Source organism: Diceros bicornis, chromosome 32 (assembly GCF_020826845.1).
Source record: "Diceros bicornis minor isolate mBicDic1 chromosome 32, mDicBic1.mat.cur, whole genome shotgun sequence".
Classification (NCBI taxonomy): Eukaryota; Metazoa; Chordata; class Mammalia; order Perissodactyla; family Rhinocerotidae; genus Diceros; species Diceros bicornis.
This window is the reverse complement of record NC_080771.1, coordinates 31,941,928-31,969,828: the sequence shown is the minus strand read 5'-3', so window position 1 is coordinate 31,969,828 and position 27,901 is coordinate 31,941,928. Positions and strand designations below refer to the sequence as shown.

General features: G+C 46.9%; 1 protein-coding gene across 1 annotated transcript in view; it reads right to left on the bottom strand.

Annotated features, from left to right (window-relative positions):
• Positions 1 to 27,386, bottom strand: part of CDH13 (cadherin 13) — a 1,007,607-nt gene extending 980,221 nt beyond the window's left edge. The window contains exon 1 of the mRNA XM_058528362.1: positions 27,271 to 27,386. Within this exon, the coding sequence (XP_058384345.1) occupies positions 27,271 to 27,312 (42 nt within the window). The 5' untranslated portion in view covers positions 27,313 to 27,386. The remainder of the gene's footprint in view (positions 1 to 27,270) is intronic.
• Positions 27,387 to 27,901: the final 515 nt, after the last annotated feature.

The following is a 27,901-nucleotide window of genomic DNA, read 5'->3' as shown; positions in this document are numbered from 1 at the left end:
AGCTTCTGCAGCCTTCTAAATTGCTTTGGCTTCCTCTATGGCACATAGCAACAGATGATGTCACCACTTTGCCCTCCCTCCACCAATAGTTTCCCATCACTCTCAGAATAACATTCAAACCCTCCCTGTGACCTAATCCGCCTTCTGATCTCATCTCTCACTCTTGGTCCAGCCACTGTGGTCGCCTTGCTGTCTCCCGGACACACCAGGCACGTTCCTGCTTCAGAGATTTTAGTCTTGTTCACTGTTCTGCCTGGTATATGCTTTCCCCCACAGACCCACATGGCTGTCTCCTCCACTTCAGGTAGGTCTCAGTTGAAATGTCTCCTCTCCAGGTGACCTCACCTAACCCTCACCCCTAAGGAAAAGATCATCCTCATCACACTTTATCCCTCACACTGCCTCGGTTTTTGTGCAGCACTTTCGGCTAAGGGAGTTGCTTTACTGTTTGCTTCTCCTGCTAAAACAAAAGCTCCGTGAAGGCATGGGCCTGGCGGTGTCCATTGCTGTTTTTCTGGTTAGGACCATACCTGGCACATAGTAGACACTCAGTAAAAGTGTTGAATGAATGGATGGACAGATGAATTCCCTGATACAGTGGGAAAGAAAGGGAAATTGTCTTGGATTTCTTTCTGAACTCCCTCTTCAATTCCTAAAGCCCACCCTATACCCCAGAGCCAAGAGAATGAACACAAGATGGGGAGCCACCAGCCCCAACGCTTATTAGCTTGGGCCTCGGCTACTTCACCTGTGCAACGTGTGCAGTCTTTGAACCCACCTCAATGCGGTCAGGAGTAGTAAGTGAGGCGATGTGAGGGAAGCACTTAGCACAAGGCAAGGCACATGGTAGTCATTACATGTTTCCTGTGTTTAATATTATAATCTGAGAACCTCTTCTCACCCCTTCTGTTCCCCTAGCTATCCAGTTTGCAGGGGGTTTGTTCTGAATGTAAAAAGAACCTATTAAAATCCTGATTCCACTTTTTAACAGCATGGCATTCATATCCTTACCCACAGCCTGTTCCCCTGGGGATGTCTGCCCTCAAATAAAGGTTGTCAAACATTTTATATGTTATTAAATTGTCCAGTAAATGGGAATGCCCAAAGCAGAGAGCCAGTCAATCAGGATTATTTGAGAGCTTCAAAAAGACAGAAGGAAACCATTATTAGGTTTAAGAATATTGCGTTCCCTCTCCCACACATCCTTTATCTAAATCTTCATTTAATTGGCAGCCTTCAGCACTGTCAGAATTGCATTCTGAGAACCAGGAGAAGTTTTCAAACATTCATGCAATGTTATATGCCTGGCTCAAAAGTACTCAAGGGGAAAGAATGATCCTTTCTGCAAGGGATTTGGGGAATGCCGTATCACTGACACTACAAGAGTTGGGGAACTGACCTTGAATAGAAGAAGAAACCAACACCACCACGGAAACTCAGACATGCTGTCTGAGGTTTAAGGCAGAGAGAACTGGACCTGCTGTCTCCCCACACTCTACTGGTGGCTCCTTGAGGGCAAGAATTTGTCCCTTCCATCCCCACATCCTCAGACTCTCCTGCACTGCCTGGCACATCATGGGCATAAAATAGATGTTTCTGGAATGATTAATGAGGATCTTCGTGGTTTTGCATAATAAGGCAAATTGGCTGTCAGAGCCAAGTGTTTCTATCCAAGTGGTTCTAACCAGAGTCTGGGCTGGAACAGAAATCTTCTGATTTCTCCCCATGTCTTCTCGGACCCCCACCTTGCAGTTTATTAACAAGTCTCATCGATTGCATTGTATCTCCTAATCTCTGATCTGTCTCTACCTCTCCTCCCTCAGTGGCTTGAATGGGGTCTTCAGCCTTCCTTTCTGGGATTATTGCAAAAGACGCCTAAATGTCTGCCGCCTTGCACCCCCGCGGGGGTAGAACCATGCTCATTGTTGGAAAACCCAGACTTGACTGTGTCACTCTGCTGCTTAAAAATCCCTCGTGGCTCCCGCTGTCTTCAGAACACCATGTCTGTGAAACGGTCCAGCCCCCTCCCCTGCTGTTCCTTCCCACCCCCACAGCCCCAAACCCTGGGCTTCAGCCATACCCAACAACTCTCAGCCCTCCCAAGCCGGCTCCCTCCACCCATGCCGTCCTTCCTGCTGCGGGCTGTGTGCAAGTGCATCAGGTCTCATTTTCTGTCTTCCTATTGATCCTTCAGAACCCAGTTCAAACATATCTCCCCCAGAGCCTTCCTCCATCTCTCTCTGCTCTCCCCACAAGGAGGTCCAGTATCTCCTCTGTACGCCCAAAGAGACTGAAGCTGAGCACACCTTATTTCTTTATTTCTCATTTAAATTACACTAAGGCACTACAGAAAGTATGCAAAAGCCTCAGAGAGAGCTTAGTATTTTCCACAGGCATTGAGGTCAAGAAATAAAACACTATCAGGTTCTCAGATGCAGCCCTTCTGCCTTCTTGACAGGCACTTTGGGAAACAGTCTAGTGGTATCTATCAAAGCCAAAATCAAATGGTTTTCCCAAGTGGTTGTATTCCCAGCCCCTTTCCTCCTATGTTGACAATGTTGATTGTCTTGTCTGCCTCACCTTCTGAATTATAAGGTCCTGGGGTTGGGGACTATAATTTGGTCACCTTCTTATTGCCAGCTCCCATCACAGAACTGTTACATAGTAAGTACTCTATAAACGTTGAACGAATGAATGAATGAATGAATGAGAACGGTAAAGAATGTGCACTCTCAGTTTGGACAATGGTCTTGAATTTCTTCTGATGGATGCTTTGTTAAATGCACTTTCCTCATTTGGAACCCACAGTAGTGGCAGGATTCTGGGGTTCCCATCAGAATTCACAAAAGACCAGACTTCCTCTAGAGATCATCAGAGGGAAAATAAAAGCTTTAAAGGTCATCTGTATTAATCAGAAAAACAGAATTCTGGGTAAAGCAAGGCAGTTAAATTGGTTTGACAGCCAACCTCAGCAGCAAATGCAGCTTCTAGTATCTTCTTAGATGGGTTCATTTTCCAAGATCTGTGGTTTTTAAATGAGGGGTAGGATCAAAGGTCAACCTTACCCCCTGGATCACAAGCTAAGTATGTGCTGTAATCACATCACAGAGCGAACTTCAAAAGCCCACAGTGCAGTGACGGCAACCACCTGTCTATCTTCAAGCCAGATGAATGGCTTTCTGATGCCATCAATCAGGAAAGAAGATGTATAAAGAGCAGCCAATCCTTATTCAACCAAGCCCTACTCATCTTGTCATGAATAAAAAACACATGCACCATCCTGGCCCCGGTGAGAAACAGAACCTGCTGGAAACTGCAGGAGACCTGTTATTTTCCTGTAACCTTTCAGAGCCTGGAGGTGTCACCCCTGACAGCCCAGTTTGACAAGCCAATAACGCTTTTCCAAAGCACAAGACTTCAGGGAAATGAAGATCCCAGTCTACAATTTGATCACTCCTTCCCAGAACCTGAGCCTTGCTCCGCGGACAATGGTCTCCTTAGAAAGTGCTGTGATGCTAGCATGTTTTGAGAACTTTGCTTTGGTGGCTGTGACTGGCAGAGGAGGGCAGAAACAATAGGTTGTTCCAGAAAGTTGTTGCTTTCAAAGTGCACACTGGAACCTGTAGTCTTCAAGAAGATGAAAGACCTCAAATTTCTTCTCACTGGACAGATCTGGTCCTTCCTGAATCCTCAGTCATGTCTGATCTTCCCTCTAGGCCAAGATCACATTTCTAGCAGCCTGTTCAATTGTCAATACCAATAACCCATCCTAAATCCTAAGGTCCAAGGCCAGAATCCCCCTCTCCCTGTCGCTGCTGGGAAATCACATGGCGTTGTTTCTCCTGTTGAAGGCACAGCCATGGCGAGATGCTGATAGCAGAGAAAACCTGCAGAGTAGAATAGGAAGCTATAAGCCCCAGCTCTACTCCCTACACCTACCTGTGTGGCTCTGTTCCAATGGCCTCCCCTCTCTGAGCCTTAGTCTCCTCACCTGTCAAGTGGGAAAGCAACCTCTCCTGACTGAAGATTGAGGCAATGCAGAATAAGCTTTTTTCTCAGGGCCTGGCACACAGAAGGAATTTAATGAATATACACCATATCCCTCTCCCAATAAATCGCGATAATATGGAGTCAGGGGATCTCGATTCGAATCCTAGTTCTGCAAATTATTTGCCAAAGTAGACAGGCCCCTAAGGCTCAGTTTCCTTGACTGCAGAATGTCATCTGTAGTCTCCTAAGTGTTGAGTGAAGATCAATGAAAATGTTTTGTATGAGCATGCCCCACAAACTGTGAACTCCTCAGCTATGAAATGAGATGAATCATAGGAGCGCCAACATTGGAGGATTGAATTAGACACCATGTATGTAAGTACTTAGTTGAGTGCCTGATACATAGATGGTGCTCCATAAATGTTAGCTATTTTTTAACTTTATTAATTATTAGTGTCATTTACTTAAACAATAATTATTAGAGCACAAATGATGATGGTTGTTCTTAGCCTTACCACCAAAGTAAATTGAAGTTCTATTCTTGGAGAGACTGTGTCAAGCTGACAGTGTCTCCCTGGGGCCCTTCCTGCCAGCAGGAGAAGGTGTCTAATAGGGGTTGCACTTTACAACTCCTCTCCCCACCTCAAAACCACGCACCAGGTGGAGACCAGCTGTGCCAGATAAGGCTCATTAACACAGAAAGAGAAAGCCCATTCTAGCCCAGCAAAGCACACCCCTCAATTTCATCTTTTTTTTCTGTTTATTTTTTTAACTTTCTGACTTAAACTGCTTGCTGCCCTGCCCCATTGGGCCTCCAACCAGCCTGAACTAGTTCTCTTGCAGATTGGAGCCTCAGAGGGCGCCTCTACTGCCCGGCATGAGGATTGATTTTTACACTATGCAAAATCAATCCTGGGCGTGCAGTTTCTCTGGTGGCTCAGCCTCAGAGAGAATGCTGCAGGATTGCAGTGGGTAGAAGGAAGCGAGCGGGCTGAGCACAGGCTGAGCCAGAGAGGCAGGAGATTAGGAAAGAGAGCAGACCAGAGAGAGGCATTACATTGAACCTCTTCATCCCAATAGCGGAACATTTGGGGGCTCAACTAATCCTGAGCCAAAATAGCCAGGGTAGTGGTTGCCCTCAGAAAGCCCAAGTGGCTGGGTTAATAAGGCTTTTAGGATTCCTCACGCCGAGTCACGATGTGCAGACTTCTCCAAGCATCAATTATAAGAGCATAAAACTTTCTGGAATGAAGAAAGGGAGCTGAGTTCACGGTGCTGGCTGGTGAGAGATGGATCTTCATCCGCCCCCTGCGAATCTTCCAAGTGCTTCATTACTTTGCTCCCCCGGCCATTCTCCAGTGTCTCCAAAACTCCTTCTAACTCTGCTTTAATAAGCAGCCTCTGTTTATTAACCCGTTGGTCCAAAGGGTAAAAAAAAATGTGCAACCCAATACACCTCATTTCTTGCAAATTGCAGAAGATTAGTTTCCAACTAACAAAGCTCTGCATAGTGTCTTAACACACAATCTCTTTTCTCCCGAAGGATGAGAGAGCTGGTCACTTGCTCTCCCAGGCAATGCAATGTTGGGGCTCCAGGTGTAATTTCTTAGGGCACGTTCTTTAACTGACTGAGCCTCAGTTTCTTGATCTATAGCTTGGGGCTGTTTCCCAAGAAATGGCATTTATTTGACAGTTAAGGCCTCAGGATCCCTGCCCACTTTGGATTTACAGTGTGCCAGGCTCTGTGTTAAGCATGCTACATGCTTCAGTTCATCCTCCTAAGAAGCCTGTGAGATGGGGGTTATGGCTAAACTCCCCATTTTGCAGATGAGGGGACTGAGGTAAAGAGAGTTATGGGGTTGGGTTTGCTCAAGGTCACAGGACAGAGGAGCTGAGAGTCAAGCCCAGGCAGTCTGGTGTCCTCGTTCTTAACCAACAATTACTTTTTCCATTTCTCCCTCGCTTCTCTTCCCTTCTCCTTCCCTTTATTCCTTTACATCACCCCTCCTTCCTAATGTTGCATCTAGTCCTTAGGCTTGTGCCTGTTTTTAAGCTCATACATGGTCTGACCAGTCATTTCACAGGTTCCCCCATGATGTCCTGCCCCTCAGTCCCCCATGCAGCTTAGGCCTTCTTCTCATTACTTGATAGGAATTGCTTTCTCAAAGAGAACCAGTGACCCCTCCTTCTTATTGCAGAAGCCTGCGCTTCCCCAGATCCCTTCTTTGTTCACCCTTTAAGTTGTCTGTAACTTCCTTCTTGAAATTCCCTTTCTTCTACTTTGACATTATAATATCCTACATTTCTTCCCCCTATGTGCTTACCAGTCCACTCATCCATCATCCAGTCATCCATGCATCCATCCGTCCTCCATCCAGCCATCCATGCATCCATCCGTCCTCCAGCCAGCCATCCATCCATCTATCCATCCACCCACCCACTCATCCATCCATCCATCCATCCATCCATCAATCCTCCAGCCATCCATCCATCCATCCATCCATTCTCCAGCCAGCCAGCCAGCCATCTATCCATCCACCCACCCACTCATTCATCCATCCATCCATCCATCCATCCATTCTCCAGCCAGCCAGCCAGCCATCTATCCATCCACCCACCCACTCATTCATCCATCCATCCATCCATCCATCCATCCATCCATCCTCCATCCAGCCATCCATGCATCCATCCGTCCTCCAGCCAGCCAGCCAGCCATCTATCCATCCACCCACCCACTCATCCATCCATCCATCCATCCATCAATCCTCCAGCCATCCATCCATCCATCCATTCTCCAGCCAGCCAGCCAGCCATCTATCCATCCACCCACCCACTCATTCACCCATCCATCCATCCATCCATCCTCAAGCCATCCATCTTTCTAGTTCATTTAACAATTACTATATCTGTACTCAGATTCTCTGTGACCTTGGACAAGTGGTTTTACTTCTCTAATTTTCGATTACTTCACTCATAAAACAGAAATATTAAGAACATAGCTTATAGGATTGTTGTTAGGTTTAAATGAGACAGCAAATGTGAAGAAACCTGGCTCAAAAGGGTGCTCAATGTATGTTCGTTGTTCCATTGTGAATTTTCTTCCACTCAATCAGCCTTAAAATCTTGGGATCATTTCTGGCATGTTCTTCTTTCTTCCCCATCATCCTGTTCACCACCAAGCCTCTAAAACTGGCCTTTCCTTTCCACACTCCCTATAACCCTTATTAGCTCAGAAGCTGGACTTCTCATCTTGGGTCTGTCCTGATCCAATCCAACTTCCACACCATCCCTACATTAATTTTTCTGAAATATCATTTTCCATTATGTTATTCTCTCCTTCAAAACCTCCACTGAATCTCCACCACCTGTTTTTTTGGAAATTTTTTTATTCTTTCACTTTTTCAAGTTTATTGTATTTTTCATTATAAATGTAATGCACGCACATCAGTGGAGATTTGCAAACTAGAGGGGAAAAGTAACTCAGAAACCCATTACATGAACAAAACTGCGGTTAGGATTTTGATAAATTTCCCTTCAGACTCCGTCCCCCTTTTCCACATATAGAGACTTTTTGCTTAGTAGGAATCCTACTCTACACACAATCTCCAGCTCAGTATTCATTTCTCACTTATATGATTTTTCCCTGTCATTACTGTCTTCATAACCTTCCACTTTAATGGCTATGTAATATTCCATTGAGTCACTTAACCAATTTCCATTTGCTAGAAATTTAGCTTATTTGTCGAGCACTGAGGAGAGCCAGGTACATGACAAACACTTGATAAACGTTGGCTATTGTTATTATTTCCAAATTGGGCTATCACATATAATGCAGAGAAGCATTTCTGTGCATCTTTATTGTATTTAGCTCTGTTTGTTTAACTTCTCAGATGTAGATTACTGGCCCAAGGGGGTTACTGTTTTTTATGCCTTTTGATACTGCCTACAGCAGGCATCTTCCCACCCACTCCCAAGCCCACATCCCTCCTGGCCTTTCCATTAGAGGGCTGGCCCAACTTCCAGCTGCGAGAATCTACACCTCTTTGCTGAGGGCTTTCTCGGAGACCCGAGTCCACATCCAGCAGTCCACTAGTGCTCAAAATCAACGCTACCTGGGGCAGCCCCAAAACAACGCCCACCCAGGTTTGTGTCATCAAGTCCAGAGTTCCCATGCTTCGCAGGTGGGATAACTCTGAAATGTTCCACACTGGCTCCCAAAGGTCCCCAGGGGAATGACGCTCCAGGCACCCACAGTAGCAACTGGCTTACCAACAGACCTTTATGTGACTGCCCTGCCTCCCTTGCTTCCTTTCCCCACCCCCCTACAGTTTTCCCTGGATCACCTCCCAGATTAAAAGTGCACTCAAATCCTTCTCTCGGAATCTGCTTTTGAGGGATCTCAGACTGAGACTCTGACACTTACAAATGGCTAACATCCATCATCTACTAAATCCTGTCTATTCACCTCCTCGAAGAACCAACTTCCATTTTCCAAGGCCTTACTGTTTGCTAGACCAAGATTTTACAGTGTTGTCTTGAATGACCATCCCAGCCATATCAGATAGGTATCATTGCCCTCATTTCGTAGATCTGATAACTGAGGCACAGAGAGGTTAAGCAACTTGCCCATGGTCACACAGTCCTGCAGTGGCAGAGCTGGGATTCAAACTGTAATTCCGCTTTCCCCCAAGGCCTGAGCCTTAAGTGCTATGGTATGCTGCCAGGCACTGCCCTGTAGCGATAGTGAGATCCGTTGGCTAAAATAGCACTGATGCTATTAATAGCTGCCATCCCTGTAGTGCTGATCCAATTTCACACTGTGTTCACATTCATTGTCACCCAGAACACCTCTTCATTGCCCCTGAACATGCTATGAGTATTTCTACCTCAAATTTGGACTACGCTTCCCAACAGCTTCCCATCCTTCTCTGTCTAAATTCTATTTCTCCCCCTATGGTCTTGATCCCACACCATTTTCTTCCTAACTGCCCACATCCGCTACTGACATTCCTGACTCTGTCTCTGACTCAGTTTCCTTATCTGTAGATGGGGACAATGGGAAGACCTACCTAAGAGGGTTAAATGAAAGCATCTAGCACAGAGCATGCTTCCTCAAAGGCAGGTAACAAATAGCATCTATGCACACCATCACCTTGACCTCCTATAACCTCTCCTCTCACCACCTTCCAGACCTCAACTGACCTCCATTTCTTTGCCCCACATTTCACAGACCATTTCTAATAAGGAAGCACTAGTGAATTAAATGTCATGTGTTTGAGGCATCAGACAAAATTATCCAAAGCTTGTAAACAAGACCAAAATGATTGATGGCAATCTTTTGAATATCAGTCAGGGACAAAGGTCACCAGCAGACGTCTAGGAGCAGGTTCATAGTTCACCTTGTTGTTTGCTCTTGACTGAGGCCCCAGACTCAGTGAAGTCACCAATTACCTGTCGATTTTGTCCAGTAGAGATGCAAATAATTTCTGTCTCGTGAAACAGATAATGCCAAAGATTTACGCATGTTGCACGGTAACTAGTTTTTTTCCAACTCAGGATTTTCACGCTCGATTTCTTTGTTAACTTGTTCATAAATACCCTAGCTTCCTAAATGCCCTTTGAAACTGTCATCACATCTTACCAGTTTCCTCATAAATTAATGAATTAATGTTTATATTTACCTGAGAGTCATGGTTTTACCTTTTGAAAAATTGCACACACATAGTAGCTTCTACCAGTTATCTTTTCACAGACCCCAGTTTGGATTCTGGCTTCCTGCTCATAACAGGATGGGGTAGAGATAACAATTCCCCTGTGTGCTGGGTGAGCAGGAGGCTCTGCACTTAGACCGGGTTTTCTCAGCCCCACACTATTGACATTTGGATCAGGATAATTCTTGGGGGAGAGGGCTGTGCACTGTAGAATATTGAACAACATCCCTGGCATCTAACCACTAGATGCCAGTAGCACCCCCTCCTCAGTTGTAACAACCAAACATGTCTCCAGATATCACCACGTGTCCCCTGGGGGGCACAGCTGCCCATAGTTGAGAGCACTGGTGTAGACTATACTTCACAAGTAAGAATCATGGTCAGATATCTGCAGTACCAGCAAAGATTCACAAGGGCACACAAAGAATTATTCTGGATGGGCTTCAAAATTGAATGGCTGTAGATCTAGCTGCCATTGGGCTCTTCTCATGGACCCAGCAGTGTCATTATTCTTTTATCATTCTTCTCTACTCTGGGTCTGCAATCTCGAGATCAGTATCTGCAGCACCTACATCTGTCTGGTTCACCTTAGAATCCTTTTCTTTTTAAAATTTATTTATTTATTTTTTTCCCCCCAAAGCCCCAGTAGATAGTTGTATGTCATAGTTGCACATCCTTCTGGTTGGTGTATGTGGGATGCGGCCTCAGCATGGCCGGAGAAGCGGTGCATCGGTGCGCGCCCAGGATCCGCACCCGGGCGACCCATAGCGGAGCGCGCGTACTTAACCACTAAGCCAAGGGGCCGGCCCCACCTTAGAATCCTTAATGCCAAGAATAGAGCCTAGAATTTGGTAGGTGCCAACAGTGACTAGTGCTTAGTAGGTGTGATATGTATATATAATATACATGTATTTATGTGTACATATGTATATGTTATGTATGTACGTGTATATCTGTGGCATATGCATATATGTGTATGTATGTGTACGTTACATATGTATACATACATTCATGTGTATGTTCTGTGTATGTATATATGTATATGTGTATCCAGGCATATATATACACTATGTGTGTGTGTTGTGTATGTATATATGTGTATGCATTACACACAGACATAAATATAAAATCAAAGGAGGTGGCTGCCAAGTTGGATGAAGGGTAGCAGAATATGCCGCCCCAAAACACGCCACTTTGGTATAAGGATTATTTTGAGCTGAAGGCAACTGAAAAGAGGCAGATACAAGAAACGTTTACTGGCCTCCTATTGCCTAAAAGCAGGACGTAATTTCACAAAGGTGCCCTCTTCCCCTTTCTACCAAGAACGACACAGGTTAATCCCCGGAGACGACTTGAGATCTTTACCAATGGAGAAAGCACTGACTTAAACCCGCATGACGAATCTCACTCATGTTCACCCTGTTTTTCCTGGTCACCTCCTCATAACTGGCCTCCTCCACATCTTTCTTTCTCTTGTCTTTAGCTTAAGATGGTATTTAAACTGGAGTTCTAAGCCACCTCTGAGAATTACTCATTTTTCCCCAGGTATCTGCCATGTATACATGAGATATATATGTTAATAAATTGTTGGTTTTTCTCTTGTTAATCTATCATTTTCTTAAAGAGCCCCAGCTAAAAACCTAAGATAGGTAGAGGTAAAGTTTTGCCTCCTCTACACAGACTCCCCCAAATATCTCCTCTGTCATCATCCCACCTATTCTGGTCTGCCTGTGTAGACAGTTTTTACCTAAAGGAATCCTCCAAACACAGCTCAGTGCCTCACAGAAATAAATACCCATGGCCATGATGGGACCGAACAGAACCTTCAGCCCCACTCCTGTGTCTCTGTGGTCTTCATTTTGTAATTTCCATTTTCTGTGGGGGATCCATGTTCCTGTCCAGGCTTGTGTTTCCCTCCTTCACTCAGAAGAACACCAGGTAGGTCTTGCCGCCGCAGCCCACTGGATCAGCAGTTTGCAAACCTGAGCGAGCATCAGAATCCCCTGGAGGGTGGGCATGTGAAGAAGCAGATTGCTAGGTCCGCCCCCAGAAGCTCTGATTCAGTATGTCCTGGGTGGAGACTCTGCGTTTCTAACAAGCTCCCAGGAGATGCTGACACTGCTGGTCCTGATGGTCGAGCCCCAAGTTCTGAGATGGCTCAGTCCACACAGCTTGTTTTCTCATGCATACCCAGTGAATCACTACCTCATGACATACTCTATGCAAGAGTTACCTTACCCCTGGGAGTTTGAGAAGAGCATTGGAAATGCAGCCTTGGGGAGCACCTCTTTGAAACTCAAATGCACATTAAAGTTTCAGAAACATTCAGTTGTGAAAAGCAAAACACAACCAGGTTCACTTCTCTGGGCAACTCCAGAGTTTCCCAAAATATTAGCTCATGCAACCTATTTTTTCCAGAACCCTTATTAACCTCCCACAGAACCAGCATCTCTTCAGAACACACTTTGTAAAATATTGCCTTGGAAAAATGATCAGGGAGGGCTGAATCAGATACCCGTGTGGCTTTATATGATCCCCCGTTGTTGCCTGGGATGGCTTTAAGAATCACGGGAAGCCTGGAAGACCCCCTGTCACATGGGAGCTGGCCACCTGGGAGACCAGGTCTCAGCCAGGGCCCTTTCAATTCCCAGCTCCTGCCCCAGCCCAAACTCTGGCTGCTCCTGTAGATTAGAGACCCAGGAAGGTATTTACAGTCCCTTAGCTTTGCCTTCATAAATCCTTGCCTCCCCAGACCTCAAACGTGTGTCCTGGACATGGTCAGGGGGCGAGCCCTGCTGCCCTTTCCTGTTGCACTGCATGTGGCTAATGGCTTTGTCACTCTGCATTTTAAACATGAAAGAGAAATACAAATCATCAACCCAAAAGTAAGGGCAGAGAGGAGTAAATTCCCTGTTTAGAGGGCTTGGGAGTCAAAGGAGGTCTGGGATGGGTGGCAGGTGCTGATGAGGGAGTGTGCTTGAGATGGGGTGCCCTTGATTTTGAGAGTGATGAGCGCTGAGTGCAAGGAGCAAGAGCTCCTCTCCCTGCCTTAGACCTTAGGAATTCTTCAGTTGAACCAGCCAAGGTGCAAACATTCTTGTTAATTTGGGTAAATCCTTTCAGCAATCTGGTATCAACTTGAGTACAATGACAATTAGCATGTCAATTCAGTTCTCTCTCCCTCGCCCCTCTCCCCATCTCTTTTTCTCTCCACCCCCCTCCTTCCTGAGCCACTGATGCGTATTACTTTTAGAAGTCAGCCACACTAACACACCTCTTTCCCCTACAGTCTCCAGGTCTTAGTGCAAGGACGCTACACCAGAGACACCTGGGGTGGATGAGAACAATACCCAGTGAGACAAAGATGGATCTTAATCCACTTTGCAAATCAGGAAAACAAAAGTGAGGAACCATTGCTTTATTTCTGATGGGCCAAAGTTACAAATTAACGGAACATATGAAAACCGGCGCAGCAGTCAAGAGTTGATTCAGGCCCAGAACTGCCTGGGTCACTTGCCAGCCACTGAGGCATCTTTCTGCCTCAGTTTTGTGATCTCTGAAATGGGGCGGACAGACGATAGAGCCCTTTTGAAGAATAGCAGAGTTCATACAAGTAAAGCAAGTAGAATGCCACGAGCACGTGATGAGCACCTGTGGGAAGGGTTGGGTGTGCTCAGGGAGGCGCATGCAGGAGCCCTGAGGTTGGACTGCCCAATGTTGGCTTGTTTTTCCATTTAATAGCAGCTTTACTGAGACGTAATGCACATACTATAAAGTTCAGCCTGTTAAAATACGCAATTCTGTGGCCTTTAGTATATTCACAGAATTGTGCAACCATCACTACTATCTAGTTCCAGAACATTTCCATCACCCCCAAAAGAAACCCCGTACCTATTAGCAGTCACTCCCCACTCCCTGCTCCCCCTAGCCCTGGGCAACCACTCATCTACTTTCTGTCTCTATGGATTTGCCTATTCTGGGCAGTTCTTTCCATTTCATGGAATCATTCAACATGTGGCCTTTTGTACCTAGGCCTGCCCGAGTTTGATTCTCAGCCCCAGAGCTCAAAAGCTGTGTGAATTCTATCAAGTTCTCCGCTTGTGAATTTCTCCATCTGTGAAATGGAATTAAAATCATACTAGATACACCAGAGAGTCATTAGGAGGACTAAACGTACTCATTAACACATACACCTAAAGTACTCACACAGGGCCTTGCTCATAGTAAGCACTACTCAGATGACAGCCTCCATTACTGCCACTGCTATGGCATTACAGTCTGCTGTCCCTCTGCCCCAAGGCATGTGACTGGCGATGGGAATCCAAAGATGAACAGAGCACAGACAACAGCGCTCTCGCCGTCCCCAGTGCACAGCCTTGTGGGATTATATGATTAGGAAACCAGCTTAAATGAATACAGTAAAGTCTTATCATATGCACATTTAACTAATGGAAATCTAGTTCTTCCACCAAAAAGAGATGGAAAAAAAACAATTTAAATACTGCAATTAAACGCTGTAAAATTATATCTTGCATATATTCCTTATTATGCACTGTGCGTTACTGTATGCATTATACGTTGTTACATATTGACTACAGTACAGAGTTGTGTACTCAAAACCACACACACTACAATTTAATGGGCAACTTAAGAGATCTCGAGGTTAATACGACTCTCTGTTTGCCTTAGTCCTTGACTTTATAATCCAACTCCTGAGTGAAATGTGACTCTATTGTGTGTCTACAACAACAACAATTCAGAATGATGCCAGATGAATGAAATCAACCAACAAGCAGTTGGTGGAGTTGGGTGTTAGGCTGCGGTAGGTTCCAGTGGTCAAAACCCGTTTGCCAAGCACCACTTCTCCCCCCACAAGCTCACAGTCTCATTTTGAAAATAAACCACATAAGCATAACCATAAGAGGTTGGTGAGCAGCAGAATTGGGTTTAAGAAGCAGATGGAAATAATCTCTCATCCAACCAGCCAATATGACAGGCAGATGTAAGAAGGGCTGTGCTCTCCTCTGCCCCTGTCCATCGCTTTGCCTGCTCTGTCGTTCTCCACAGCACTCATCACCACCTGGCGGATATCATGTATCTACCTGTTCGTTTTTTATTGTCTGTCCCCCAACCTGTATGGAAGCTCATGGGCAGGACTTCACGTACACTATTCACTTCTGTATTCCCAGTGCGAGAAGAGTGTTGAGCGCTTAGTGGGTGGTCGGTAAGATTGGTTGGTGAATGAATGAATGAGGGTAATTATTTAGACAACATCCACCTTTCTCCCATCTTCTGCCCCCAAAACATCCATAGTCTGTCCCTCCAACCTCAACTCGCTTATTCCTTAATTGTTCAAAAATAGTGGGAATGTATTCCATGTCAAAAATGAGGCCCTAAGGTAGCATTCCAGGGCTTTGGCATACTGATACCATTTAGTGGGAAAGACAGTATTTGCAGGTGGGTGCTAAACCAAATTCAGAGGGCTTAAAAAATCAACCATAACCCTTGCCTTTATCATTAGCTCTACTGAGGAAGTTTCCAGTAATACATAATGGTGGCAACTGGAATCTTGTATATACTCATGCCCTACCCAGGGCATGTACTGTCAGTCCAAGCACCTGTCACGCCTCTCCCTTTTTCTGCTCAGGACTTTTCCATAACCACTGGGGTTACTCCCCCAGAGCTTCAAAGGCTCAGCCAGAAAGTACAAAGAATTAATGGCCCCAGGGGCCACCCTTGACCAATGGAAGATAGGCGTAGGTGGATATATAACCTAGCTTCCTATCCTGCAGAAGGACCATTCTGAAGTGAGTTTTTCACAGTTCTTCTGAGAGGCCCCAGCAGCAATGAGACCCAGTTGCCCACGACAGTAACCAGCTCAATGACATACTCCTTATTGGCTTTCCTTCTTTCTTGTTTCACGGTCCTCACTTCTGTGGCCTGGAATCCTCTCACTAATTAGCTCCCTGAATCACCGTTTGGGGGAACTCAATCCAAGGTGCAGTGTTTAACACCAATATATCTTTGGGTGGTGAGAAAGTTTTAAGAATTATAGTCCAGATAATTATCACAAAAGCTAAATTATTATATATCTTGAGCTGATCTGAGAATTATGTTCCAAAGTTGACTAATAGCATCCTTACCTTGATCAAAGTTAATGCTGCATGATCCAGTGATATGTGGTCCTAAAGAAGTACCACAATTCTCATCGTGACGAGAGGCCAAAGAAAATGTCTGATCTCTCTCTCTGGCCTCTGCCCTATCCCAGTTTGACCAATTGGTGAGGTGGCTAATGGTTTAGATCAGGGGTTGGCAACTACAGCCCGAGGGCCAAATCCAGCTCTGCCTGTTTTTGTAAATAAAGTTTTATTGGAACACAGCCCTGCCCATGTGTTTACATATTGTCCGTGGTTGTTTTTATCCTACATTGACAGTGTTGAGTAGTTGCAAGAGAGACCGCACATTTACTCTATATATGTTTCCTTTACAGAAAAAGATTACCTTCCTGTGGTTTAAATCATTGGTTGCCGTATTTTTGGATTCCCAAAAGCAAAATTTCAAGAAAAACAAAAAATATAGAATGGACAAGGTTTGCCAACAACACTTTACCACTAAGGACAAAAATGCCCTCTATTTATGAAGCAACTTCATTTCACAAATGACAGGACGTTTCATCCCCACAGGCAGATCACACATCAGAACAACGAGGTTTCCATCCCGAGAGAGAGTGGTGGACAAGCTTAGAACAACTGCCCATCCCAATTTAATTTTTTTTTCATAGCACTGTCACTATCCAAAATCATCCTATTTTCTTATTTTTGTTGTTTGCTGTCTTTCTCCCTCACTGGAACATAGACTCTATCTCCGAAGGCGGGCAATCTTGTCTGTCTTAATCACTACTGCTTACCCAATGTCAAGCCTCATGCTTGAGATACAGCTGTCGATCAGTGAATATTTGTTAAATGAATGACTTAATCAAATATGGGATGTATAGATTGGGGTGCGCAGATACAAACATCCCGAGAGAGGCAGAAACGCAAGGCTCCTGTGTGAGGTGGTGAGGACTGGGCAGAGGGAGAGTGTGTGCCTCCATCCGCCCGGAGACGCACTGCTCTATCGCCAGTACGTGAAATGGTGCCCAGCACATAACAGGCACTCACAAATGTCCATTGAGTCAGCGGCTACCCCGACTAAAGGCTCTTAAATTGAATTAAAAGGAAGAAATAAAACTCTTCTGGTAAAACAGAACTAAACTTCAAGTTGGATTCAGTCCAATTGCAACTCACTATAGACCTGTGTGTCTCCATATAGCTACAGGCTGTATGTTGCACATTTTCCTATGGATTGAGGACAGTTACTGTAGACGGTAGCCCTCAGGAAACACTGGCTGAGACGATGGGGTTCCTTGGCACCCACGGGGAGGAATGCCATCCATCCTTAGAGCTCAGCAGCAGGAAGGAAACTGTCAGAGAATTTACCTGCGTGTTGGAAGCCACAGAGGAGACACACCCAGGCTGAGTCGTGGCATCTGTGTGGCTGTTCTTACTGGGAAGGCCGTTCTTGCTGGGAGGAGCGTGCAGCGTGGGTGGCTTGTTTGTCCCTGGTCAAAAGCAAGGACTCAGCAACAAAGAACACAAATGACCCTGGGCTAACCCAGTTCTGAAGGTTGCAACCAGTAACCCAGATGGGATGCCCAGGTCCCAAGCTCACTTTTAGAGACCAGGAATTCAAAAATGGGGTCACTGCAGGCAGCCATTCTGACTCCAGGAGAGCCAGAGAACAAAATAATCGAGAGAGAATTCTTACATCCTTTGAGGGGATAAGGGAGGAAGCTTTTATATACTAGTGAAATGTGGAGGAAAATGAACATGCACAGGAGTCAGAAATGCATGGTTACAAACCCTGGTCCCAGTTCTTACTGGCTGTGTGGCCTTAGGCAAATGATTCAACCACTCTGAACTTTTCATCATGTAAAATGGAGATAAGAATAGTTGTCCCTAAGGGTTGCAGTAAGGATTTGAGATAATATAAGCAACTGGCACATAGCAGTAAATTTACTACAGTAAATTGTACTTATTTTGATATATTTTAAATAATAACAACATTCATAAGTGGTCATGGTGCTGGTGTGCACACCCACACACATGCTGGCCTGATAAAGCCTCCCGGGAAACAGCTGCTGGGAAGATGTATCTAGAAGATAAGATCCCAACAGATCAAATGATTTTATGAGGCATGAAATCCCCAGGGGAATGATCTTTGGGGAGCTACCAATATGGGAATTGGCAAATCCTTCTCTAGGGAGCAAATTTTATTATTTTTTAAAATGTCCCAGAATTTTTAAATACACAAGCATTTTTCCCCTCTAAGTTAGTCAGATGCTCAAGGCCAGGCCCCATGATACCTTCAAGCCATAAACCCCCTCGGAGCACAGTGTGTGAAAGTTATACAGCTGACATTCCCTAAGCACTTGCCAATCATGGGGCGAAATCATGAGCATACACTTATTTAATCCTCACTTAAACCCTGCTGGGCAGGTATAGCTATTCTCTCTCTTCGTTTAGACACAGGAGGAAACAGAAGAGGAGGGAAATAAAGTAACTTCTCTGAGGTCGCACAGCACGCAAATGGCTGGGCCAGGGTTTAAATTCTCTTCTCAAAGGCTCAGAAGTCTCCATGCTGCTCCTAAGCAGTCTAAGATGCTCGCTCCCCTGGTCCTGGCAGACCAGCGGCCTTGATTCACCCTCAGCGCTTTCCCTGTTGAGGACCAGGACTGTGTTGCATTCATCTCTAGATCCCCAAATTAGAAGCATTTTTGGTACTTGGTAGATATTAAAAATTAATGGGAAGAAAGAAGAAAAAATGGAAAGGAAAGAGGGAGGAAAGATGGAGGGAAGAGGGAGGACACTGCAACCCCCCCTTCAATACTATTTTAGCCCCTATTGTTTTCTATTGTAACAATTTCCAAATTTGTATTATTTCAGCTACTTATTTTGTTGTTTCTTACTAGCTGCCCTCAGTAGGCTGAAAGCCCCAGGAGAGCAGGTTCCATGTCCATCGTGTTTACCTATGAATTCCCTAAATGCCTCAGGAAATACTTCGCGAGTGGACAGCTGTACATCCCTCACCTTTTGAGGATAACGTAACTGCCCTGCTCTTTTGTTAAAGAGAATCCCAGTTGTTAGACGTTGACCAGCGCACCACTGCCTGGCACACAGTTGCAGATTCTGCTACGACACCTAGAAACATGCGAGTCACTCAGGCTATTTCCAATATGCTAAAGTGAAGGTTTGCTAGAATTCGCAAAGCGATTGCTGAAAGTAGTAGATCATTATTTGCTTCATGTAAGAAATATTTCTAGTGCTGCTGATTGAATGTTCAAGAAACGATTAAAGGGCTTGGCAATGTTTCTCTCAAATATCTTTTGCGTGAAAAGCCTCAGAGATTGGTTAATTATAGAGGCTACACATCAGTCACTCCAGTCAAGGGCATTTGGAGGCTCCCACGGTGCCCTTCCCAGATGCAAGCACAGATTGGATCTGTGGGCATCAGTGTAACAGGGGCCCTGGGATGCCTCTCCTGAGGAGCATTACTGCAGCCTGGCTAACACCCCCATGGAAACGGCTCTCCGACCCTGTTTATGATGTCAAACACCTGGGTTCCTCATTTGGGCAAATGGCTCCAGCGTCCTGCCAATTGGAAGAGTCAGAACTCAAGCTCAGGTCCTTAACGCCCCCTGGCCCTCACTCTGCCATCTCCAAACCAGCTACCAAGCCCTGTCAAGTTCTCCCCTAAACGTCTCTTGGGCGCTCTGAGTAGAGGTGTCTACTTCTCTCATCTGCATTGTCACTCCCTCGTCTAGACTCGTTCCATGATCCCAGGCCTAGCCTGGCTTCGTCCTTCCCTTCTCACCCATCTCCAATTCATTTGCTACACTGCAGCCAGGGGGACCTTTGCAAAATGGAAATCTGACCTTGTCACACTATCCCCTCCCCTCATTACTTTCAATGGCTGTCCATTACTCCAGGAAAAACACCAAAATCCTTGACACGGCTGACAAGGCTCCAGTGGCTCTGGCACCTCCTAGCTGCTCTCATGTCACTCTCTTTGGGATGTGAGGTGCTTCCTTCCGCACAGGGACTTCCCGCAGGCTGTGCCTTCTGCCTGGAATGTCTTTCCCTGCCCACATCCTCTGGTGTTCCTTGTCTGTAAGCCCCACTACTCCTCCAGACTGTGGCTCGAGCATCAGGCTGTCAGGGAAGCCTCCCAAACCCTTCATCTGGATGTGATGCCTTTCTTATGTGCATTCATTCGTTCATTCATGTTTGCTGTTTGCCTACAATACTCCAGGCACTGTTCTAGGCCCTGGAGACACAGAAGTGAACCAATCAGACAACATGTGCTGTGACGGAGCTTATATTTTAGTGAGGGAGAAAGGGCACAGACAAGCAAATCATATGGCCTGGCATGACCTCACACAATCGTGTTTCCTTCCATCATACCCGTTGTCTCAGTTTTGAATTATTCATTAATGAACATTGATCTCCCCTTCCAGGGGATCTCTTGGGGTCTGAGCTCAAGAGCAGAGACTGAGTCAGCCTTAGTAGCAGCTGTACCCTGAGCACATACTAGGTTCTCCATGGATCTCATAGATATTTATTGAACCCATTTGGTCCCAGGTGAATCTCCCTGAGGCCTGAAGTCAAGTTGCTTGAGTGCTTGGGGCTTAGGAGGGGCAGTCCCTAATTAACACCTCCCTGCCCTTTGAGAAGGCTCCCTGCAGCCTCTCTGGCTGTAATTTTGAGTCAGAGCAGGAGTCAGCAAACTTCTTCTGGAATAGGCTAAATAGTAAATATTTTAGGCTTTGTGGGCCATATGGTGTCAACTCTGTTGTTATAGCACAGGCACAGCCATAGACAATTATATAAACGAATGGGCATGGCTATGTTCCAATAAAACTCTTTATAAAAACAGGCTGCAGGAAGGAACTGGCCCACAGGCCATAGTTTGCAACCCCTGAGTTAGATGATCCCAGATGCCCAGCAGCTTAGGGCAGTAGAGGGAAGACCCTGTGTGGCTTGAGTCAGCTACGGGTTCTGCTGGCAGGGTCCAGCAACTTTCCTCAGACCCTACATCAGTCGCCAAGGAGATTATCACCAACTCAAGCTTCAGACATTTGCAGGCACCTTCTCCTGCAGCACATGGAAAGGCGGTTCCCTGCCACCCCCGGAGGAAAGAGCCTTTGGCCCGGAGGCCGCCTAAGGCAGGGATCGAGGCTGCCACATTCCTTGCAGGGTCCCCAGGCTCCTCCAGAGGCTGAGCTCATTTCCGGGCCCTGCCCAGGCACGTGGCGGGGCTGCTGGCGGCTGAGCCGCTGCTGCCCTCCACCCCAGCCTGGCCTACACTCTGCTGGGAGACACAGGGGCTTTGTGCTTCTGCCGCACATTGGGTGACACTTGCTGGGGCCTTTGAAATGAGACATGACACGTCAAAACGTGCCTATTGCTAATGCTAATTTTCAGGAATTTGACTTCTGTTGGCAACTGACAGAGAAAAAACATCACTTTTTTTGTATGTGTATGTAGTTATATTTACCCTGATCTTTGGGTCTGTAGCTACGGAAAACAGGAATTATTTGAGGCTTACCTGCTGGTGTGGGACGAGTGGACAGATTAGTCTAGTATTTACAGAGCCAGAGAACATTAATTGTAGCATTAACACTGTGTGTAGACTGTTGTGGGTGTTAACTGTTAAAAAACAGTTACAGAAACAACACACTAACTCCAGCTGGTGCTGGGGTAACGACGTCTTGTGTATAAAAGTACTTTAGGCGACAAAGCTACGGAGCTAACCTTACCCGAAGTTACAAATGCTCAGAGTGATGGCTCGGTGCTCCCTGAGTCCCCGCAGGACTAAATACGATAAGCTATTGTAATGTTCTGATGTTACTCATGCTATGGGTGAGCAATAGTATTGGCATGACAATGCTCAGGGTGTCACTGTACTCCAAGGGTAGTGCTGCTCTTGATATAACACTACACACAGTGTGTTAGGGCCTACACATTATCCAGGGGTCCCAGAGCCCCTTGGCTGCTGATGTACAACAATGTTTTGTGTGTATCAACATTCTGGTGTACCAGCACTCAGACTGACCCAAAGCTGCAGTATGTCACTTCTCTGAGTGTAACCATTCCACATGGAACAACAGCCTGGGTGTTACACTGCTCTGGGTACCCCTAGCACTCCTAGTCCCCTGTGGCACTGATGGTAATAACGTTCTGAGGGAGGAGGTGCAGTCCCATTGGTCATGTTCTTCCTAAACCCACATCAACGTAGTTCAATCAGAACAATCAAAAAGAGGCTAGTCTCTTCCTTTTCACTAGCCTACACTGAAAAACTGATTGCATTAATTTGATCATGCCTCAAAATTTGTGAAAGCAGAAATTCCCAACGCAAATGACTATAGGGGCAAGTGGGTAAAATAAATGAGTACAATGGCTGGGTGAGTAGTAGGGAGTGGTGGGGATTGTGGCAAACTACAGAGGCATGTCCTGCCTAAAGTGGGCAGTACTGACTCAGCACCAGTGAAACACGGCCATGTAGGAATGTGGCTTTAGGCTTGCCTGACTTTCTGATATTTTAAGAAATTTAAGAAACCTGGATTTTTCAATGTACAGTTTCCCACTTTCAAAACATTTGGGCCAAACAACACACATTCATGAGCTATATCTGGCCTGTGCTGCTACTTTGCAACCTCTGCCCAGAAGCCAGAGTTGCAGAATTGGAATGGATGGACTTCAGCCCCACCAAGCAGATATCTCGAGGTTCAATCTGCTAAACCAGAGGGTGATCTGCTAAGCCCATTCACCTCCATGAGCCCCGGCTCGGTCCACATTTCATGTTTGAAATGACATTTCTTCTCTCTAGCCTGCCCTTAACTGCTTCTCTCAGTAGAGAAAGAAATCGCTTTCTACCCTAACCCTAGAATAAAGCCGCTACTACTGAGCGCCCCGTGACAGTGCAGGGCATCCTGCGGTCCAGCCAGTCATCGTTCATGCAGTCTGCTCAGGTAGAGGGAGCCAGGCCTGGAGTCTCCAGGTGGCTGCAGAGGAGACAGGCTACGGGGAATTGTATTGGCAGCATCCTTTGGGAAGGTCAGATTCTCCCAGGCGTGCAGGCACCTTGCCGACAGCTAAGTGGAAACAACGCCAAAACCACAGGTCACTGGATTTGATTCTGCACAACTGATTGTTATAATTGGATGACAGACTGATATTTCCCTCTCCTTTTCAACTGGTGTTGGAGGGTGAGCGAATCTGTCTCAGGATTCACTATTCTGGGTAGTTACCTAATGGAGAAGATTACCTTCTTTCACAGACAGAACTGTGCCTGCCTTTTGGCTGCCTAAAGAGTAAAACCAGGTCCCACCAAAGTCAAACACCAGGAAATTTCAGAACTTCCTCACATTCCATATTGCATTGTCTACAAAGGTCTTTGAAATTTTCCCTGGTCTAATACTCAGGGGGGATACATAGTTGACGAATAAAATAGAACAGAAGCAACTACAATAGGGAAAAAGGAGGAAAGAAAGACAAAGATACTCAGTGCAAAGTGACAGGACATCTCATTGGGAGGGCTTGTAGCAAATAATTGGGAATAAGGAGAATACTTCAGTTTGGTTTTGATGGAGCTGCTAGACTCAAGTTCTTTAAAATATGAGCTGTAGATTCAGAATTTTGTAATGCTGTGGATGGAGCCCTCTTCTGGAGAAATTTTTCAACAGGTATTAAAATAAGATCAAAACACACAGAAATGAACACACAGAAATATGAAATACTGTTGGCTATTTAGATAATATGACTGTCGTTCAGATGTGCATTGAATCTATAGTTTGTCCTTTTCCTTGCCTTCCACTAAATAGAAATTAACTGGACTCCCCAGCAACTATCTTTTTGGAAGGAAGGAGAGAAAGAAGGATATTCCCAAGAACCTAGTTGCACTTTTACCTAAACAGTGAACTTCAGGCTGCGACTCAACATACACACCCAAATGCTGGTACTTTTAGATAATGCAGTGATGGGGTACATTGGTTTGCTGGGCAATTTCACTGTAACACCTAGAGGATACTTTGAGGAGGAAATAGATTTTACTTAATACAAAACCCAAGGGCTAAAGATAGAAAAGGCAAGAAGGGAGGGAGGCGAGTAGGAGAGATTAACTAAAATGACTGTTGGGGCTTTTAAGACAGACAGTGGCATTACATAAATTCCAGACCACACATTCAGGTTTGCGTGTATTAAATCTCTTTGAGACTTGCTAAAAAAATTGTTCAGACACGTGAATTCTACCACTTCGATTCCTTTCACCATTGTATTTCTGTGTCCCCAGTGCTTGTGAACTCCTAAGGCTGCTACGTGTTGAACCCATGTCAGGGCCAGTGGTGCTTTCTGTAACTCTGTCTTTCCTCCTCATCAAAAAGGTTCTGCAAATAAACACTGCCCTTAAAATATAACATACAAAGTTGCGGGGGCATTCGAAGACACCAATTCTCATTTCAAATCCTGAAAATCAAGATTCTGACTCCAAGAAAGAACTCTCCATTTTAAATCAACATCTCAGAATTCCGTGGGACATTTTTAGTCACTCCCAAGTGACTGCTCTCCAAACGTGAACCACTCCCTAAAATTCTAATTCTTGGGGGATTACTCATTCATTGTTAGAACTTCTGGCTAGTTGTAAGTGATACCCAAATAGGGGGAAAATCATATTGACAGCACAATTTCCAGCTCATGCCTCTCCTGGTTTGTTTCACATTCATTATCTATGGTAGCCAAATTCCAGAGGCCACTTCTGGTCCAGCCTTTCCCAAAACGCCCTGGGGGGAAGAGAGGTGACTGTTTCACAGCTTTGCCAGCTTCCAGCCATTGTTGCTTAGAATCCTGTCCCCGCTTACAAAACGCCTCAAACAGCAGCCTGGCCAATAAACTCACAGAGATTGATGGCTTCCAAAGCCAGACCCAGCGTATCACAACTCTTGTGGAAAAACACACGCATGCTTGCCTCAACACCACTAGGGCCGAGTGACTAACTTGCTTTATGACATTGTTTTTCCCTTCCTTCTGTGTTCTCTCTGCCTCAGGAAAGTTGTGTTTTGCTTGTTGACTCAAAGGCTCCAAGTCTTTCCCCACTTTTCGCTATGGCACACAGCCCTCTGCACTGGAACCCCTTTCCAGTTAACTGAATTGCACCAAAATGATTTCTCTGCAAGGTGGTATTGCTACCAGGTTATCAATTACTGTCCTAATGTGGACAATTGCTCTGATTATGCATAACAATCTAAGAGAGAATAAGTCTCTCAGGGCAGGCAATGCAATTCACCGTAAAACCTCTGTTCCCCCATTCTAAAGAAACCGAGTGAGCTGAGAGCCTTCAGAACACACCTGCGCCAGCTGCACCCTGGGCAAAGAGACACACCAGTTGCTTTGCAAAAGACATCCTGTGAGAAGCCCCTAGTGCATAGGGATTGATGGATGCTGTCGTGTGGTCCCTCTCTCTCGAAGGGAAGCATGACTTTGGGTAAGCCCTGGAATCCCAACTGAGGTCAAAACAGGATCCCAGAGAAAAGAACTGTAAAGTCCTAGGTGAGGTGGTGGTAAACGCTTGCAGACCCTGACAGCTCCCAGTGAGCCAGGCCTCATGGTAAATGCGTTACCTAGGACGTCCTGTTAAATGCAATCCAACCTGCCTAGCAATCCTAGGAAGGCGATAGATTATTTTACAGTGGAGGACCTGGAAGATCAGAGAGGTTAAGCAGCTTGTCCAGGGTGGTACCACTAGCATATGGCAGAGAGGCTGGCTCTGAAGCACCCTGCTAAATTGGGATATCCATACACACAAACAGCCTGGGGGATCGTCAGAGGACAGAAAGTCTGAAAAACTGGTTCACAGACAGGCATGGGATTTGTGGCAGGACTTAAGACTACAGGGACCCCAGGAGACTCAGCCAGCAAAGCCCTGGTAGAAGAGGCGTATAACTGGGCAGTCCTGAATGGGGGCTGTGTATCCAGGGAAGAAGGGAGTCAGGAGCCAGGCACGTACTCTGCCTCCGGGCACTATCATCGGCCCCCACTCTCCACTTTGAGTCATTTCCAAGGGCACTGCGTTCCCGGGACAATGGCCCATTTCCGAAGTCTGGCCCCAACACTGATCCAGCAGTGGTCTCCCCTTAGAAGGCTGCACTGCATCTCCACATGCCGCCCCTGCCTGGGACCCTAGCTGCCTCACCCTCCCTCTCCCGCACACCCTCACACGTGTGCCTCTCCCACTGGCACCCAGCAGTCCTGGCCAGGAACTCAACACCCATTCCTAGCACCCCAAGACACTCCCTGTCTCCTTCCCTCCTCTGTCTGGCCCTGCCTTGATCTTACCCACCCACTTGTAGGCTGCCAGCTCGGCCTCGGGGGACTGGGTCGCCGTGCTCCCAGAAACCACAGGCCCCTGAGCAGGGCTGGGCGTGCCCCTCAGCCGCCAGCACCTCCGATCTGGCCTCCTCGAAGTGCTGCTTTCCTGCACACAAACTTCCCGAGATCTCCGAGATGCAGAGTTGGTTGCTGGAGGACCACGTCTCCATCGCCCCCCTCTCCTGGGTCGCCTGGCCCTTCCCACGCGCCGCAGCGCTCGGAGGGTTAACAGGCAGCTGCGGCCCGGGTGGGCAAGGCTTGAACTTTTCTCCGCGCTCCGCGCCCGCCCGAGAAGGCAGCAGAGGCGGCAGTCGGGGCTCGGGGCCGGAGCTCCAGCTGGCTGGACAAAGGGGGCCTGCGCCCCGGCGGGGGGGACGCGCTCCGGCCCTTCCCGGCCCGAGGTCGGAGAAGGAAAGGACCCCGATGCGGGCGCTGCCGGCGCCGGCGCCCGTGAGCGACAGCAGCAGCCGGCCTGCGGCGCTCGGCTGGCCGGAGGCGCCTTCCAGCGCGCCGCCTGGCTGGGCGAGGGGGCCCGGGCGCCCCGGGAAGTCGGCGATGCCAGGCCGGCCTCTCCAGTCCGGCAGCCCGCAATCCGGACCAGAGCTGCGTTTCCCTCGCCCGGCGCTGGGCTGGGGGAAACCACGACTCCCCGGAGTCGCCTCCAACTGAGTCGTCCTCCAATGCATGAACCCCCGGGGGAGGCGAATCAAAGTTACCCCACTTGATGTAGGCGAGAATGTCGCCCTGGCTTGCAAAATAAAAGGACTCGGGAGCTCTCTCCTCCTCCTCCGAACGTACACACACACCAAACACACACACACACACACACACACACACACACACACACACACACACACACACTCTGTCTCTCTCTCTCTCTCTCTGTCTCTCTCTCTCTCTCTCTCTCTCTCAAAGGCAAGCAGGAGTAGGAATCCAGGGACCCCTAGGATCTCCGGGGCTGAAAATGACCTCCCTTCCGAGCCCCGGGCTGTCTTTGGCGCCGCGCCCGGAGTCCCCCGACCCCCGAAATCTCCCTGGCCGTGCCCGCGGCAAGCGATCGGAATGCAGAAACGGGGCGCGGGGCGCGCCCGGCAACCCCTCTTTCCTACCTGGGACAGGAGGACGCACAGGAGCGGAGTTCTCGGCTGCATTTTGCCCGACTAGAAGCGCCCGGCGGCGTTTTCATTCATGCACGCTGCTGCACTGAGCATATTTTCCGTGGGAGCCAGGCTTTGAGGAGAGGCTCTGCCTCGCCAGCCAGCCAACTTCCCAAATAGATCAGCGGCAGCATCACGAAAGCATTGGGTAGAGGCTGATGACCAGGACCAATGGCTTTACAAGACGGATTCCTTCATAAAGCTCCCTCGTTTTGCATGGCAGATACGCGGCGAGCACCTCGCGCAGAGCGAGCCCCTCGGAGGCGGCAGCCCCTTTGCTTTTTCGGACTGTTGGGGCTCAGCCTCACAAATCACGCCGGGCAACGCCTGCGATTCCACTTTTCTAGAGAATGGAATTGCACCGGGGACTGGCAGCCACTTCCAGCCCAGTACAGAAAATTTCTCTTTATTAAAATGTTAATAAGATCCACTTTATTTCCAATAAATCAAATAAAATGACCCAGCAGTTCCAGCCCTTTTTACGCCTGGAAAGACCTGGTGGTGGATTTTTTTCTTCTCTTTTATTTTTTTCCAATGTGGCCCAAGTCATGATGGTGTTTGGTGTTTCCCTGCCATCTCACAA